The 18,136-nt window shown below is 41.6% G+C and overlaps 5 protein-coding genes across 5 annotated transcripts; all 5 read right to left on the minus strand.

Moving 5' to 3' along the window:
• Positions 1 to 356: 356 nt before the first annotated feature.
• Positions 357 to 1,070, minus strand: GCK72_017196 (uncharacterized protein; the record flags this gene model as incomplete). The annotated part of the gene is made up of 3 exons (XM_053731946.1): positions 357 to 510; positions 555 to 779; positions 970 to 1,070. The coding sequence occupies 3 exons, from the start codon at positions 1,068 to 1,070 to the stop codon at positions 357 to 359; spliced, it is 480 nt and encodes a 159-aa protein (XP_053580859.1).
• A 1,328-nt stretch (positions 1,071 to 2,398) lies between these two features.
• Positions 2,399 to 3,212, minus strand: GCK72_017197 (uncharacterized protein; the record flags this gene model as incomplete). Its single annotated transcript, XM_003088576.2, has 2 exons — positions 2,399 to 2,539; positions 3,123 to 3,212. The coding sequence occupies 2 exons, from the start codon at positions 3,210 to 3,212 to the stop codon at positions 2,399 to 2,401; spliced, it is 231 nt and encodes a 76-aa protein (XP_003088624.2).
• A 209-nt stretch (positions 3,213 to 3,421) lies between these two features.
• GCK72_017198 (uncharacterized protein) lies at positions 3,422 to 5,835 on the minus strand (the record flags this gene model as incomplete). Its single annotated transcript, XM_053731947.1, has 9 exons — positions 3,422 to 3,528; positions 3,712 to 3,794; positions 3,847 to 3,890; positions 3,933 to 4,008; positions 4,059 to 4,145; positions 5,395 to 5,517; positions 5,566 to 5,597; positions 5,647 to 5,713; positions 5,759 to 5,835. 9 exons carry the CDS (start codon positions 5,833 to 5,835, stop codon positions 3,422 to 3,424), a joined length of 696 nt encoding a protein of 231 aa, XP_053580860.1.
• Positions 5,836 to 6,015: 180 nt separating this feature from the next.
• GCK72_017199 (uncharacterized protein) lies at positions 6,016 to 6,903 on the minus strand (the record flags this gene model as incomplete). Its single annotated transcript, XM_053731948.1, has 4 exons — positions 6,016 to 6,095; positions 6,145 to 6,233; positions 6,283 to 6,326; positions 6,796 to 6,903. The coding sequence occupies 4 exons, from the start codon at positions 6,901 to 6,903 to the stop codon at positions 6,016 to 6,018; spliced, it is 321 nt and encodes a 106-aa protein (XP_053580861.1).
• Positions 6,904 to 7,340: 437 nt separating this feature from the next.
• GCK72_017200 (uncharacterized protein) lies at positions 7,341 to 17,408 on the minus strand (the record flags this gene model as incomplete). Its single annotated transcript, XM_053731949.1, has 20 exons — positions 7,341 to 7,412; positions 7,456 to 7,638; positions 7,775 to 7,941; positions 8,000 to 8,669; positions 9,159 to 10,019; positions 10,067 to 10,291; positions 10,354 to 10,530; positions 10,575 to 10,724; positions 10,776 to 12,593; positions 12,639 to 13,211; positions 13,256 to 13,731; positions 13,780 to 14,167; positions 14,220 to 14,918; positions 15,329 to 15,456; positions 15,502 to 15,787; positions 15,831 to 16,156; positions 16,219 to 16,306; positions 16,356 to 16,448; positions 16,584 to 16,820; positions 17,268 to 17,408. The coding sequence occupies 20 exons, from the start codon at positions 17,406 to 17,408 to the stop codon at positions 7,341 to 7,343; spliced, it is 7,758 nt and encodes a 2,585-aa protein (XP_053580862.1).
• Positions 17,409 to 18,136: the final 728 nt, after the last annotated feature.

Raw genomic sequence — 18,136 nt, forward strand, 5'->3', positions numbered from 1 at the left:
ACCGTTCTGAACACGATAGTAACAAAATCTTTTGCCCATTCCAGCTCCTGAGCTCTCAAAAAACGATTTAAAAACTAACAAAGCAAAAAGTTTTGTTAACATCGTAGTCAGAATGGGCGAAAGTACCTATAAGCCAATTTTCAGCAAATTCTCAAACATTTAATAAAAATGGATTATCTTTATTCATTCATTCATTCTTCATTTACATTCATTATTCGCAAGAGCTTACGGAATTTGGGGAAAATAAGAAGATCTAATATACAAATTATTATAGCAAGAAATTTAAGCGAGGAATCTGGGGTGAGGCTTGTTTAGCAGGGAAGCGGAAAATTGGAAAAATTTCAGAAAAAAGATACTTAGACAGCATGAACTTCAATATTTGTGTCATCGAGCAAGGGTTGCAAAGCACTATTTGTGGTGGCCATTGCCATCTCGTCGCTTTTTTTGATCTGGTATCTTTGGTACTTTTTATAACCGACACAGGAAGCCAGGGTGACCAGGAAGATTCCACTGTAAAAATGTGTTAAAGTTCCAGTCCTTAATACATTTTTTACCAAATAAGTACAGTAGAAGTCCGACTATCACCACAACACTCCAAACCACAGCAATCTTCATAGTTGAGACATCCGAATTGCAGGGATGGTGGCTTCGAGCCGTCCGGATAGGTGACGTTTTGAAACTCTTTGTCAGCAGACAGGTCGATTGGATATTCACATTTCAGTGGGTGACTCGCGTCGTACACATAGTTACCGTACCAGTAGTAGTTGATGTTGTTGTATCTGGGATTGTTTTTAGATTCATTAGGGTACTGTAGCTATACCTGATAGGAAGGGATGGCGTGATGATAACCGCTGCCCGGGTTGATTGACGGAACACGTAGGCTCTCGCATCCCGGGTGTACAATGAGTAGCGATGGACGGAGCTGAAGACTTGGTAGATCAAATTTCAATTTGGAGTACGGTAGGTTACCTGACTAGCCGAGTCGCTCTACGGTACTGGTCCTGGATACTTTGGCTTTGAACCCCCACGATGAAAAGGGCAAAGAGAAACAATATAACAGAAGACTTCATTATTATTGCGTGATGAATTGAATAAGGGTTGGGACAAATGTCGGATGATGTTGAATTAGACACAAAAAAGTGGGGTTTCAAATATAAAATGGGTGAGAAAAGAATAAGAGTGGGGAGTCTTCTAGAAGACGTTTTTGTGGATTTTCTAATTTCCGGGGAGGTTTCTGGGGAAAGGAAATTATGGTTAGGAACAAGGGGAGACAGGGCATTTATAATTTTCAGATGAATTAGCTGGAAGGAGATAGTGGAAAAAGATTAGGTGTGTACATACGAATATCTGTGAATAAAATGGTCTGACTAATAACTGTCGTCAAAGTATAAATAGTTATTTGAAAAGTATATTAAAATGTAGATCTCAATGATTATATTTTTAGAATCACTATGACCAGCTTTTCACATAAAAGTTCAACGTTTGACACCGTGGTGTCGCTCTAGACCTTCAGAGGTGACGAAGAGAGAAAGAGGATCTGCACCGAGGGTAGAAAGGGACCAACTACAGAATTTCAAAAATAAGCTGATCTAAAATTATCCGACCCCTGAAGAGAAGAAGTCATTTACTTGTGATCTAATACATATGAGTGTCATGGGTCGTCTGTTAGAGTTGGACAGTCTGACATAAGAGTGGATTTCTGGAAAGAAAGTGACGCCGCAAATGATGCTATAGAGGAGAACTAATTGAGATTTAAGACGACGGTGACGGAGGGAGTACAAGTGAAAAATCTCGAAACGGTTTAAATAGGAAGTATAGGGAATGTTACATCTTTGAAGGACGTTCCTGGTGAAAGATCGGAAAGGTTTTTCTAGTTTATGAGAGAGCAAGCGGACTTCTGGAGGCCTGGCGCGCGACTACGGTATCAAACTTTGATTTTTTTTGTGAAAAGCTATTAGTTATGAGCAGGCCCATCGTCGTTTTCAAAAAAATTCATAAACATCCGGATCGCGATCCTGAAAATATCCATGTGTTATTACTAAATAAAAGAAGGATCTTACAAAAGCACTATTGTTGCCAACCACATTTTAAAATTATCTTCTCTCTCGAAATCTCCATGATCATAGTTTTCGTTTTCAGAGATCGACAAGGTGTCGCTTGAATAGGATTTACAGTAAAGAAGGGAGAGGAGAAGGAGCACTTTTAGAAGCATGGGGAGACTACTCGTGATGAGAGTAAAGTTGGTTAATGAATGAGAAACGAGCAACACGCGGGGTGATACCTAATTCAAATGCAAATGAGGATGCGTTGTCAAGGTAACAAATAGATGGAAAAGTCGAAAAGATAAGCTTTCCATTCATTTTATTTCGAAAGTCAATGTGAAACACAACAACAAAGTTTATTTCTTCGTATTAAGTTTTGCTCTGATCACATCCTTCTTCACCCGCGCCAATTCACTCAGTGCAAGTTGTCCACCGTACCAGTCACAGTCATCACAGAAGCAATCGAACTCGGATTCACAGACCCACAGGTTGCACCCCTGGAAAATAAACAGATATTTGAGAAGATAAAAGTTATATGATGTGGAAGCTGAGGGCTCTGAATCTGTATTTTGATTTTGTCCAGCATCGAAATGAACCAAGTTACAGTGCCTTGAACATTCTTGAGCGGCATAAATCAGTTCATTTTCACATTAGATAAATTCTAAATTCAGAATTATCACGTCTTCAGCTTTCCAACAACATATGTATTGTTTAGAATAGTTTTGATCTACATTACAATGCTTTGAGGATGGCAATGTAGATATTTTCAATGTAGATGTGAACTTAATTGAGGACAATTTTCAGATTTCGGCTATAACATTTTTGTTTAAAACTCACTAGAAAATCAAGATGTATAAGACGGCGACGTTTTAAAGCCAAACGTTTTGAAACTATGTAATTTTTACACTAAATGACAAACCTTTTCAAAAAATAGCCGTGTGTAAAAACTTGAAGCTTAAATCTAGAAAGTTTTACTACTGAAAATCTCTTTGTTCCAAAATTTATTTGTTCTAAAACGGTTCAGTTTTAAAACGCCTTTGTTTCGAAACGTCTCGGTTCCCTGGATTCCCACCAACTCACACTATCAATACACTCCTCTGGACAATAATCGAGACACGCAGTGACGTATCCGACGATGAAAACAAAAAATAGAACAGTTTTGAAATTCATGACTGAGCGACTGAGTAGGTCTTACTCGATGACCTACCTATGGTTTTTATATTCAAAACTTTTTTATGACAGGTTATAAAAATGACAACTTCAAAATGTATTATGTAAACACATCCGATGAACATTAAACTGAAATAAAATCTGTGTTGTGTGGTTGGAATAATATTATGACAAATATGTAGTATTATTATTATCACTTTGTTTGTGACTCAACCACGACGCCTCCACCGGGCGACTGGCAGCAATCGGAACTCATTTCTCATGAAATGTTCGATTTCGAATCCCAAGAGACGTCTTCTGTTGAGGCACTGGTCTCCTAGAAATAAATATTTTCAATATCTACTAGCTCGGCACAGTTCTTACAACTGCGCTCCACCGCAATACCCTTGAAAAATATATCTTTTTCTCTGAGTCTCTCAATTTCGCACGCAATTTTCTTCGATTTTGGTAGAGCGCGGTTGTAAGAAGCGTACCGTGCTGATATGTAAATGAAACTAACGCAATCTGTTGTATTCCTCATCGCTAAGTTCTTTTAGTATAATTCGTCTGACGAATGGAACAACGTAGGAAATTATAAGGCATCTGGAAAATAAATTAATTTTGAATTTAAGGGGACAAAAATCTACTATCTTACGTAACAAAAAACCAAATAAATGTTTGTTGAGTTGAAAGAAATTTCTGAAATAAAAAAGTCTAAAATTTTCCGCCCTTGAACCTCACCTTAAAGCTAATCCATTTCTCCAGAACATATCCTTTGTAAGTCAGTTTAAAACGGATTCCCACTCTTTCAGTTTTTCTGAATTTTCGCTTAAGTTTTATATTTACTCATCTAGTATTTAGGCTCACTTCCCATCCGGCCCTTCATATAACTCTACAAATGTTATAGAATCATAATCCTCGTTACTTATGAGATCCGCGTCTTCTTGAGTCTCGCTGAAAGTTCATGGTTTTATATGAGTCATGGGCGGTCTGTTTTTGAACTCGCCGCCAGGTTTCCAAATCAACTAAACATTTCCAGCCAATGATGAGAACTGGTAGTAGAAGAGCGCAGGTCAGGCGGGAATACATTTTGGCAATGGGAGTGAAAACTTTAGAAAAGGGGATGAGGCTCAACGTAAAGAGTCGGTAGCTTGGCAGCGGTTACTAGGTACATTTAAAAAATGTTTGTTTTGAAGGGTACAGGAAAATTTGGAATGGGAAGTTTGACGTTTGACAGGTACCTGACTAAGAATGTTATTTTATTGAAATAGGAAATAAATTATGATTACAAAATGAATTGCTAACTTGGAACTGACACAGAGAGATATTTCATGTGTTATACATAATTGAGGAGCTGAGGTTTCAGAGGTCTGGTCAAAATGAGAAATGATATAGAATACAATGCTTGATCAACCACGTCGCCGCCATGGACCGTACTGCCGACGATACTCATTTTCTGAAATTATTCAATAAAAACTGAAATTTTATTAAAAAACTCACCCTCCAAATCTTCTTCAACATCTTCCATTTCTCTAGGTTGATGTAATTCTAGGTATCTAATGTATAGTGGGTAGAATATGAGGAAAAGGCTGAAAATATTATAGAAGAGGACGTGAGAAAAATAGGAAATAAAATTAAACTTACAAATAAGGAATCGTTACTTTTCTGAGTAGGTTTACAATGAGTGCCTGTAAAAAAACCGAGGGATTTTTGGTGTTTGAGAAGAATTCCTACCTTAATGGGACCCGAAGGAGCTTCAACACTGTTCGAATAATAGTTAGCCCAACAAATGCATAGAAAAAGTGTTATCAGAGCAACACTCTTGAGGGAAACCATCACAAAACGGAAATTAGAGTTTAGAAGGAGTGAAAGGAGAATATATAAATGAAGAGAGGTGGTCGCATGGCAACGGCACTCAGATTATGGGTTTAAAATGTTTTAAATAAATATGAAACCCTTGTGAAAATAGGTAGAGAAATGAAACGATTGTGTTAAAGTTTGTTGTTGACAATTTAAGGCCGTCGCGCCTCGGACGCTCTATTTTTGCGACTTTTTGGGAAATAAAGTCAAATCTGGAATCAACCACGACGCCGCCAAAGACCACCGCCCCTTCGTAGTACTTGAAATCTCCTCCGTCGAAATAGAGGCCTGATCTCCTCTGTATAAATCAAAATCCTAAGTTTATAAATCTTGATAATCTAACTTACGATCATCTCTCAAATTGTATTCGTACTCTAAAACTCGTTGATATCTGATATCTCGCCTGGATCGCACCGATCTTATTCTTCTAATCGTGTCATATATGCCATAGGCAAATATGAGAAGTCTGAAAAAATAAGTTGAAACGGAAATTTTTTTTTTTTTAAAAACTCACACAACAGGAACGCCGCTCCACCTAATGATTGTCTGAAAACTTTGACGAAAATTTTGAGACTTTCAGTTCAAACTACAGTACCTTAACATAAGGCCATACTGCTAACGTGTTCACTGCAGTACTGAATTCCAGATCTTCTTCAGTATCGCTGTAAATTCAAGACTGCACTCATTTTCAGCATTTTCAGACTCACTTCCCAACTGCCAATTCTTCTGAATTTACCCAACTAACAACAAGTAGTAGTAGAGAAAAGTTTATAAGACGAAACATTACAAAATGGGTATTGAAACAGAAAAGGGAAGAAATGCTAAAGGGGGCAGTTACCTGGCAGCGGTTCCCAGGTACCCACGGCTAAGGGAGAATGTTTTCTAACAAATGGAGAGGTATAAAATGACTGACTACATTGTAGTTACAAGATTGCCTCATTATATAAGAACATATACGATATAGTCAATGAAACCGATTCCTTCTCCTCTGAATCGCGGCCATCAATTGTTGAAGATCTTGTCTCTGGTTCTCGGTGTAGTTGTCTAAAACAACAAATCACACTCAACGGTCTGCCTAAAAAATTAAACTTACCATTAGCAAATCTTCGGAATTCCTCACGGATTCTTCTTACTCGAACATTATAGTGAATCAGGTATACCATAAAGATCATTATCATCAATCTGGAATCAAAAGATATGGAAAATGTTGGAAAACAAAAAAAAAACTCACGTTGATAAGAGAATAGTCAATCCGAGAGTCAATGAGAGCTTTTTCTGAAAATTCAAAGTATGACCGGATAGCTAAAACCCTGAGGACAAAAAAATGACTCACTTAATGGTTGGAGAAATGCAACATGATATATACCTCCGGAAAGCTGACGTTTCCCTGATTCAGAATCTATATTCAGTTTTTGCAGCGGCCCTTTCAGTTTTGAGAAATTCAGCTTCAAAGTTTCGGGAAAACCATTCAACCGTTGATTTTTCTATCCCAATGGATTTACGTCTTGAGGCAACACGCGGGTTGGTAACGTTAGTTTGCACTAAAATTTACTCAAACTTTGGAGCTGAATTTCTCAAAACTAAGAAGGCCACTGAAAAACTGAATGTAGATTCGGAATTAGTGAAACATCAGCTTTCCGGCAATATATATCATGTTGTGTTTCTCCAACCATGAAGTGAGTCATTTCCAGGTAAATATGGTTCCAGAATTTTCAAAATTTCAGAACTAGCCGAGATAACTCACCCTAGTATCCCTCCAATGAGCCGTATTCAACAAACTCTCTGCCTGCTCCGCTTCGAAATCTCTATTCTCTACTTTCAGGTGTTTTAGCCTGAACTCTAGCGCCTCCATTTGGCTGGAACACTTTCTTATCGTTTTATCTCGAGTATCCCAAACTTACTATCCCAGTGGAGATCGGTGGGAATCCGCAAAGTCGAACCGGATTATGAATAAAAGACATAAATGAAGAATAAACCTCATTGATGCCAAAGGAAAATCGAAAATGAAATAAGGGGACCGAGAGGGAAAGAGAGTTAAGCGGAAAACAAAAAAAAAAACTCTCGGGTTGCCTAGCAGCGGTTCCCAGTGGGTATGGGAAAGAGACCACGTCAATGAGAATGTCAGAAAATTATTATTTATTGAAACGAAATAAAAACGACTAATAATTACAAGAGTTATAACAAAGAGCGAAAGAATGCTTGGCAGTTTATGTGATATAAAATTCATAAAATTTATAAAATTCATAAAATTAATTTAAAATATAATTTGTCGATTCATTTTATCGAAGCTCACAACATTTCACTCTGTCGTGGTGTTTCGATGGAGAAAGCGCTTGTCGTCGTTGGCTCCGCCCCTTTCGCCTAAAACCAAATTTTTAGTTGAAGATCGTTAAAATCTTTATACCTGCTTCTCCTGAGTAACCTTTGTCACATGGAAGTAATTTCCGGGATTGGCGCCTGGGGGTCGGACCACTAAGTCAGCAGTGGATCGGGCTTCTCCAGCGATATTTTCAGCGAGGCATGTGAATTGTCCACTATCTGCACCCTCTACTCGAACGATTACAAGAGAATGGTAGCCGTCGCCGTGCTGAAAAAAAATGAAAAAAAATGAAAAAAATGAATGGGCCGAACCGGGGATTGAACCCGGGACCTCTCGCACCCAAAGCGAGAATCATACCACTAGACCATTCGGCCACAAATTCTTATTAATCTGGAGAACTTACATCAACAATCCGCACCTCCTCGCAATCCGGTATCTCATATCCATCACGCATCCAGATGACCTTGGGCATCGGGTCTCCCGTCACACGCACTGTCCATTTCAATTGACTTCCTTCCTCGATCTCCTCACTGATTAGTCGTTGGATAAAGTCCGGAGCGATGGTTTTTGCTGGAATTTTAAGATTTTTGCTTCCTAATGAGGCCCCGCCCCCATATCTATAACTTACGTCTCACTACCAACTGCGCACTGCTCGTCGCCACTCCACTATTATTCTTCGCTGTGCACATATACTTTCCAGCGTGTGACAACTGGCAGTTCAAGAAATTCAACGAAACCCGTCCACCGATATTCGACACCCTGATATCCTTCAAATCAAGGGGCCGCCCATCAATAGTCCATTCTACCGTCGGAGCAGGCCACCCAGTGACAATTCCCTCGAAAGTGGTATTCTCCCCTTGAGCAACTACAGTAGACACCAGGGTTTGTGTGAAGTGAGGGGGATGTCCATTTGTCTTCTTTCCTTCCAAGTCATACGTTTCCAAGTGCTCCTCATCCTTCTTATGCTCCAACTCGATTCGTTTGGCAGGTGGTGGAGTGGATAGCTTGGATGCTTCGTGCTTCAAAGGTCTCCTCTGCTCATATTCGAACATTGCAAACTCCTCCTCCACAGTGGTGTATTCTGTTGGAGCATTGCTACGGGCGGCTTGTTGTTGTTGGAGTCTTGTCTCCTCTTGTCTCTTCTGCTGATAAGTTTGGAGAGATCTCGGGCGGACGTGGAGTACGGTGAGGGATTCGGTGACTCCTCGCTTGTTCTCAGCAATCATTTTGTAGTAGCCAGCGTGTTCGAGTCGAGCAGGACTGATGATGATAGAGTAGGTGTCGTTGACGTGGCAGATCTGGAAACAATAGTTTGACAGTGTCCATTAAGTTAACAACTTTTTGATGACTTTATAAGATTTTGAAATACAGCAGCTTGCATTCAGCAATCGCAATGACAGAAGAGACGCAGAGAAATGAGAAACTCTAGCTTCTCTGCGTTCTCTCCTTCGCGAGGACTTTGATGCCATTTATCTCGAACTTCATAAAAGTTTTCTAAATTTTTTCAACTACGAAAATGTTCATCTGTATTTTTGTAGTGGACACATTTTGGGGTTATCTTAAAAGGCGCATATCTCGAGAACGTGACTAGCTATCAAAAAGTTGTCAACTACAAAAATGTAAAGCTTGAATTAATCTACATTTTTGTAGTTAAATTTTTGATAGCTCTGCTAGTTTTTGGGGTATGTAGAAACAAATCAGGCGAGAGGGGAGAGGGGAGAGAGACGCAGAAAAGTTAGACACTCTAGCGTCTCTGGGTCTCTTCCTCTCATTTTTACCAGTCTCACCTTCAAAAACTCGGACTTCTCCGTCACTTGCTTATTGTTAAAGAAGAATCTCGCCGCTGGTCTTGGATTTCCCACCAAAATACACTCAATCGCTATCCTTCCTCCTTCCTCAACGGTATACTCTCTCTCGAACGCCTTAATAAACTCTGGCTCAGTAGTAGTTCTTGACAACCCGATCCTCTGCATGTTATCCTCGGCCGTACTTCTATGAATCGGTTGGGGTGGTGGTGTTGGCGCAGAGTCCGTGTAGGCACCATCAGTCCAGAATCCTTCGACATCTGATGCTTGAATGAAACTGTCTCGTTGTCGGACAGATGACTCCTCATCAGTCTGTCTTCTATACTCGTTACTAATCGGTCTAGCGGTTGTCTTTTTCGTCGTCTCTCCATCAATACCTAACTTTTTCACAGTTACAGTAGAGCTATGTGGGTGTGCTGCATCCATATGAGTGTTCTGCACCCATCCCTCTCCAGAAGTCGTTTCAGTGACAGTGGTAGTGGTCTTCGGCTCTCTTCTAACAGGAATTCTAGACTCATTCTTGATTCTTTGGTTTTCCTCTTCCTCTTTTTTTGTGGTAACCACTTGCTGGTTTCTTGTCTGCTGGGTGTCATGCTGCACATGTTCCCCTCCTTCAATATCAAGCCGTTTTACAGTAATCGTGGATTGCTCTGGTCTCCTCATGTCCTGATGAACATCCTGCACCCATCCTTCTCCAGAAGTTGTCTCAGTTACAGTAGTCATGGTCTTTGGTTCTCTCTTGATCGGGATCTTAGACTCATTCTTGATTCTCGACTCTTCCTCTTCTTCTTTACGTGTTTGAATGGTTTGTTGCTGTGGCTGTTGTTGTTGGGCTTGGTAATTCTGTAGCAAACTTTCTTATAAACAAAAACGTATCGCAGGGAACTTACCACATGATGTCCCTCATCAATATCCAATCTCTTCACCGTTGTCGTTGAGAGATGTGGGTTCTGGAAGTCTTGATGAGTGTTCTGAACCCATCCCTCTCCAGAAGTCATCTCAGTCACTGTAGTAGTAGTCTGGGGCTCTCGCTTGACAGGGATTCTAGATTCCCTGTGGATGTCCTCCTCGATTTTCTCGGTGACCACGTTCTTCTGTTCCGGTTGGGCCGCGAACTGAAATAAAAAACTCTTAGGTCAGGAAATCCCAAAAAGAGAAATAAGAAAGAAAAAGTTACCCTCTGCTGATTAACATTCTGCGACTCCTCAATATCCAACTTCTTCACCGTCACCGTCGACTTATGAGGCTCCACAAAATCTTGATGTTGATGCTGAACCCATCCTTCTCCAGAAGTCGTCTCAGTCACCGTGCTCGTGACTTGTTTTTGCTTCTGTTGTTGTTCTTGATACTTCTTCTGAAACTTAAATATCTATCATGCTAAAAAATGTAAGAACTTACATCAACATCACTTGTGATAACCTCTGTCTGCTTCACTACAGTTGTCACTTTCTCCTCACGGGGAACTGATTGGATATCATCGATTCTGTCGATTTGTGGAGCTTCCTTGATGATCGCCTGACGGTCAGGTTGAGTTGGCGCGTGGACTTGCTGAAAATATTCAGAATTTTTAGAGAAGATTCATTCTAGAAAAGCACTTACAGCAATATTAGCAACCGGTTGCCCACCAGACATTGTAGCTTGATAAGTCTCTGGCTGGGAAGCCTGTTGGTACTTGGCAATGTTCTCCACTGACGGACTTCTCCTGGTGAGTGTAGATCGATGAGTCTCAGGAACTGGTGACTGTCGGATCTTCGCAACATTCTCCAGGGATGGTGCCTTGGAGATCGAGGACTGATGGGTTTCTCTAACTGGAGTCTTTCTGATAGTTGCTACATGCTCCGACGTTGGCCCAGGAGTGGTTCTAGCTTCATGAACTTCTCTTTGTGGAGATTGTCTGATAGTTGCGATATTCATTGTCTTCACTGTCTCATTAGATGACGTGGATCTTCCCATAACTGGTTGAATTGGTTCGTGGGATTGACCGATGTGAGAGATATTCGTTGTGGTAGTAGTAGTGTGGTATCCTTGTGGACGTGGAGATGGCTCATGAACATTATGAGAGCTATACTGATCCATTCCTGATACTGTTCGAGTCTCGGTAACTTCCACATCCCTCACTGGTGACCAAATCTCATCAATGGTATCTATCCATCTCTGCTGGGACTCGGTCTTCCGGACTTCTCGGATTTGTGGAACTGGAGAGATGGAACGTTGGGAGAGGTGCTCCTCGAAATGTTGCTCCACGAGCTCTACCCATCTCTTCTCATCAATAATCTTCTCAGGCTCACGGGGTTGTGGAAAATCTTGGCGTTCTCTAGTCTCCATTTCCTGGTGCTTCTTGGTAATGACAGTTTGTTGAATTGGTTGTCCGATGTGTTCATTCATATCCTCTTGCAAATGATGCTCCGTGGTTACCACTCGTTTAAGAGACGGCTGCACATGAACAGTGGCTCCAGTCACGGCTTCTCCAATCTCATTCTCAGCAACTACCGTATACATACCAGCGTTGACAGGGGAGATTTGTTGGATGGTGAGTCTTGACCAACCATCCTCCTGCTCTGAAATCTGCACTTGACTATTCGTTTGGACAGGAGAGTCGTTGAATTTCCAGTGAACTCTTGGCTTAGGCTCTCCATAAGAAAACACTTGGAGTGTCGCTGTCTCTCCTTCCTGCCATGTTGTATTAGTAAGCGCTGGCTGGATAACCGGAGGTCTTTGGATCGGAGTCCTTGGCTTTGGTGGTGTTTGTGGCGGAGCTTGTTTCTTTGGTACAACTCTCAACTGACAGAAGTTTGCAACCTCTCCATGAACATTCTTGGCACGAACTGTATAGACACCGGTGTCCAATGGAACAGTCTGATCGATGACCATTTGACAGTGATCCCCGGAGAATGTCAGATGGACTCTTTGGCTTTCTTTGACAGCAGTTTCCTCCTTGAACCAAGTCACTTCTGGCTCTGGTTTTCCGACGACTACGCAATCCAGACGGGCGGTTTCACCCTCGTTGACTTGCACACTTTGCATTTGTTTCACGAATCTTGGTTTGTCTTCTTCAAGGATAGCAGATGACATGGCGCTTCTAGACTTCACAATCAAGTTAGCACTACTTGACGCTGACCCTCCCACATTTGTAGCCTTCACGGTGTACTCCGCAGTGTCCTCAATAAAACTCTCCTCGATAACCAACGTGGCGACACCATTGACATATTCCTGACGGTAGTCCATGTTACTTTTCACGTCGATTCCATCCTTGAGCCAAGAGATTTTGGGTTCAGGTTCTCCGTTGATTCTAGCGGAGAACTCATAGCGGCAGCCTTCGTCGACCTCATCATCCTTCAATTGAGTCAGAATCTGCGGGGCTTGAACTCTCTGCCGTTCTTCTTCTTGCTTCCGAATCACAATGTTTTGAGAGGCGGCCTAAAAAATTATGTGTGACTCAATCAAAACAAATGTTTGACCTACCCTTTCATGAAGCTCCTTGACCAACTGTTGAACTTGCTGCTGCTTTGTCATCGTTTCCTGCACTGTCTTCGTGAATGTCTCATCTTTGGTGAACCTCGACGCATCCTCAATTCTTCTAGTCTGCGCCTCCACTGTCTGATGGATCTCGTTGATTTTCTTCACAAGAGTCTCGGATTCTTGAATTGTTTTTGGAGTTTTGTCAACCAGACGGATAATCTCGATGGTTTCCTCTTGCCACATTTGAATCTCCCCAATGATCTTTTTGAGAATCTGAAGTTCTTGCTTCTCTTCCGGAGTCAATGTAATCTGAGTTTGCTCTAAACTAGTCAGCTCAATGGTTTTGGTCTCCTCGATAGTTTGCTGTGGTTGGGAAAGCTCGAATGTGGCCGATATGGCTTTTCGCTCCAGATTCTCGGCCATTTCTCTGATAACCTTTTGTTGCTCGACAGCTTTTGCAATCTGAGTTTTAACTGAGATTTCCTTCGCTTTGGATACCACCTCCTCGATTTTCGGTTGCTGAACTGCAATTGCTTCCTTGACAAGCTTCACCTTCTCCTGGAGTTCTTGGCTTTCCTGAAACCATTTAAATTAGTTTTGTTAGTTTTATCTGGTCTCACCTGCACCGTCTTCATTGGAGTGCTATCAAACATCTTGATAATCTCAACCATCTCTTCTTGCCACATCTGAATGTGCTCTGTGACTTTCACTAGTTTCTGCTGTTCCAACTTCTCCTCCAGCTCTACAGTAAGATGCTTCAACTGCTCCTGCACATGCTCAACCTCTTCCATTTTATGAACGAATTCCGGTACTTGCGACATCTTTTTCACCTCTTGAATCCTCGAAGACTTGTGCTCAATAGTCTGTTGTAGATCATGGACCCGATCGATCAACTCATTGGCCTCCTGGATATTAGCCGGTTGGGTTCTATCTAACATTCTAATAATCTCAATAGCCTCCTCCTGCCACATCTGAATCTCTTGTACCACACGGATCAGTTTTGATATCTCCAGTTTTTCCTGGAGCTCAATAGTGGTAAGACGGATCTGTTCTTGGTTTTGAATGGTTTTGTGAAGTTGGGTTTGGAAGGTTTCGTCTGGAATAATTGAACGTGAAAATAAGTTTTTTTCTCCAGTAAACTCACTTTGAGAAAGTGTCTTGCACGCTTCCAAATGCTCACTCTTCTTCTCCACTTCCACTTTCAAGTCTTCAATCTTCCGTCTCAAATGCTCAAACTGCTCCTGATTATTTGATTGTGTGGTCACTACTTGATTCATATTCCTGATAATCTCCACCATTTCTTCTTGCCAAATTTGCACATCCTCCACAATTTTCAGAAGGGAAGTGAGCTCAACTTTATGGCTGAGCTGGTCAAGACGTGTTTTGATGTAGTCGTTCTTATCGATTAGCACATTAATACGACTGATTTGTTCTTCGTTCTTGTTTTCTTCTTTGAGGGTTTCCAGAGTGGTCTTGTGCATGTCCGCAGCGTTTTTGAAGGAGGAGATTCTCTTCTGGATTTCTTCCACTTCCTGAAAAGAGAACTGGATTTACTATACTTCTGCAAGCCATGCGCACACCTACCTCTTTTTTCGTAACGCTGGAATTATCAACCCTCCCGATAAACTCCAACACATCTGTCTGCCACATCTGAATCTCCTCCATCACACTTTCCACTTTCGTAGTTGAATTCTTATCCATCTGCCATTCAGTCCACTTGTGTTGCACATACTTGAATCGGTTTTCATGATCGGTTATCATGTTTCTGACAGCTTCCTGTGCACGCTGGATATTGAGCCATTCATCAGATTTTCCGATTTGTGTGGCGTTCGAGATGAATTTCTCGCCTTGATGCTTCTCCTGACTCAATGTCTCCAGAATCATCTGGAACACATTTGAAATCTGTGCTGCCACTTTGTCATTTGTATACTCCTGATTGTTTTCCAGTAGTGTCTGAAGAGCATCGAAAGATCCTTCGAGATCCTTTCCGAACACGTGAACTTGTTCATAAGTAGTTCCGATTTGGATGCGATTCTCCAGAATCTCCTTAACCTTCTCGTACTCCTTCACGAACTCTGTCAACTGTTGCTCCTCATCTGGAGACATTTGTGGCTTTCTAGAAAGGAGTGTCATAACATCAGCGTCTCTGTTGATAAGCTCAGTGGCGAATTGCTTGTGAGCCACAACGAAGTCACGGGCATCGTTGAGATTTCCTCCGAGATCACCTTTCTGGGCAAGGAACGCGGCGGCTTGACCGTCGAGCCAGGCTTTGATGTTGGAGAACTGTAACAAGTGGTAATTTTTATCAGTGTACAAGAAGGGGGGGGGTTGAGAGGACGCAGAGAAGATAGACACGGTTCTAATGATACTAAAATGTTTTGGCTGGGGTGATTTTTACGCGTTTTACAGCGGTTCAAAGTCTAGGACTCCCACAAGGAGAGATTACTTCTTTAGGACCTCCTCTTCAAATCAAGAACTTGACTTTTCAAATATATTCTAATACCAGCAAATAGCTCTTTTTTAGACGGTTCTAATAAGACCACAATTTCCCGGCTGGGGTGACGTTGGCGCGTCTTACAGGAATTTCAAACTATGAGGCTGACCCAATTGTTACCGAATCCGATTCACAACTCGTCGAAATAAAAAAGGTTTCCACCCATTCTATAGCTCACGAACCCTTCAAAAAAACTTACATGAGACGTAGTTTTTCCAGATTCCTTCCTCTGTTTGGCAAGTGACTCGATCTCCTTCAACTTCTCCGACAAGTCCTCCACATACTGTCTCACCAGTCTCTGCTCTTCATAGCTCAACACTTCCTTGGCTAGAAAATACAAATAATTCACAATAATTAAATTCAGAAACTCACAAGCAATATCTTTTCCTTCATGAATCAACGGTGAAGCCTTCTGTTTGGCGAGCGGCGCCAACTCTCCAGCCATCGCCGCATTCGCACTCTTCATATCCTCAGCCATCATATTCAACTGAGATAACATCGATTTCGCTGCTTGGAGGAAGCCGTGGATACGTTGAGAACGGTTCATTCGGGTTTTTAGGTAGTGCAGGAATTCCTCAATTCTTCCGGAGAGATGGGAGATACGGCCGCCATCGGAGGATGGGGTGTTAGCAAGTTCGCGGAGGCGGTGCACGTGTTTCTGGAATATTTTCACTAGGTAAAAACAAAAACTAGATACTTACATTTCCCTCTGAAAGCACATTCTTCTGTCCAGCTTCATTCAACGCCTTCACCTTCTTCTCTGCATAACTAAGCCACTGCTCAATAACTACCAACTCATCCTCTGTAGTAGTTGTAGTCCTTGAGACCCCCGACTTCCTTTCTTGCCACAACTGCTCAGATCTCTCCCAATCGGATGCAACTCTCAACATGATGCTCTCAATTTTTACAGAAGCATCTAGAATCTCTTGTGGTCTTTCTGGATTGTCATCGAGCTGGCCTAGCGTTCGGATTTGTGAAATTACAGAAGACCCGAGGTCCACAACAGAGGCTGTGGTGTCGATAATGTCTGAAAAGATACAATTATATAAAAATGAGATAATGAGAGTTGAAAAAGGGAAAAAACTCTACCATTGATAAGCTTATCGATTGATGATTGAAGCTGTTGTGAATTCTGTTCATTTATTTGTTGCACGATTTCAATGGTTTTTGTGGATAGCTGAAATTTGTTCCATTTTTCAGAGGGAAATTTTTTAACTCAAAAATACCTTCTCATGACTCTCAGCCAACGTATAAAACTGCACGGTCTCTCTAAGCATGTAGCCACGCAGCAGAAGTTGACGATTCAAGGATCTCCACGTCTGAAGATGCGACATTTTGTGTATAAGTTTGACTAAAATCTATCCGGTCGGATCTCATTCCTACACTACTACGCATTAATGTGATAATTTATGTGCAGCTGTGTAGAAAAAATACTAAAAAATACGCATACAAACCTCCCGCAAACTCTTCGCCATCTCGTCGTAAACAATCGCTTCGTTCGGATTCGTTTTCTCGGCTCCAAGGCTGTCGGCGCGGCTCAGTAGAGCCACGACTTGATCGTCTTTTTCCTGGAGTCGTCGGATCAGGTCGTCGTGGATATTCAGTAAATCTTTCGCTTCTTGTGATGAGTTTCCGATGGAGAGGAGTTTCGGTTGCATCTCGTCGACACGGAGTTGGATGTAACCGGCGCTCTGAAAAAAAAGGGGGTTAATTAATTCAGGAAGCTTTGAGCCAGGATGGAACCCTTCATTTGCTTTATTGGCTTTTGACCGTGGCTCAATTTTGGTTGAATCGCTAAGGAGTTCGGCATCAGCTAAGCTACTGGGCATGCAAAGCTTTATGTTGAGCATAATTCCTGGAATTCAGGGAAAAAAGCTTACCGTCGCGAGCTTTTGAGCTTTAAATAATAAGATTTAAGGAATCAGAATTATATGCTAATTATCCAGAAGTTTGACACTAGTTAACTATAGAAGGATCTTTCCTGTGGGGCTTCTCCTCTGTCAATTTTGGCTATTTCGCGATGAAATAGACTTTTTGCTCCCTTTTCGGGCGGTCAAGATTCAGCGTACTCTTTTCTTGGCCAAAATCCTTTGATTTAGTGTTAAAAAACCAAAAAAGTATGAAAACCTTCAACTCACTTTCAGCAAGGCCACAACTATCGAAGCATTGACACCAGCTTTCACTGCAATTGTTGAGAGTGTCGTCGTTGATTTATCCGGCTCCTGACCTCGCGCCATCTCCGTGAGATTGGCGTCGTTGGGCGCCCCTCCTGGCGCCATTTTTCAGATGGTATAGTTGATCTTCTGAAATTTGAAGGAATGTCAGAAATATATGTAGGGAAAAAAAACAACTCAAAAACTAAAAAGTAACAAGTACAACAAGACAAAAAAATTAGTATAAAAAGTGCCGCCAACGCATCGTCTCTCTTCCTGCCGGGTGCTCTCCTACTATTACACACGTTCTGGAGGATCCCCCTCAGAGGAGGAAGAGTGTAAAACATCGAGCCAAAGCACATCGGGAAGACGATGAAGAAGAAGCTGAAGGGACGGAAAAGAGAGATAGAGATAACAACAACACAAGCAAATGCGGGCGGAGAAGAGGTGATGAGGATCGAAGAGGGCGAGAGAAGGAGCAAGATCAGATCGATGTGGGAACAGAGAAGGAGGGTGATGGAAAAAAGAGAGAGGGGGAATGATCACTTAATTTGATATGTTGTGTGTATATATATTAAATATCGAGGTTTCCAGTGATAAAATTGTGAGAGAAGGCGAGAAAGAACGGTTTCCCAGGTATGAATCATGGGAAAGTTGGTTTACTGCAGAAAGTTACAGAAAAAAACGGTTAGAAGGAGAGGGAACCTGTGAAAATGAGAACAACAATTGGGTTTCAGCATCAAGGAATATAATTCTATAAAGTAACAAAAGGGTGTCAGAAACGGAACCTCCGCTTACTAGATTTTTTCGAAAGGTAAAAAAAGTGTTAAAAAATGCAAAAATTACGTGTAAAT

This window comes from Caenorhabditis remanei, chromosome V (genome assembly GCF_010183535.1).
Source record: "Caenorhabditis remanei strain PX506 chromosome V, whole genome shotgun sequence".
Taxonomy (NCBI): domain Eukaryota; kingdom Metazoa; phylum Nematoda; class Chromadorea; order Rhabditida; family Rhabditidae; genus Caenorhabditis; species Caenorhabditis remanei.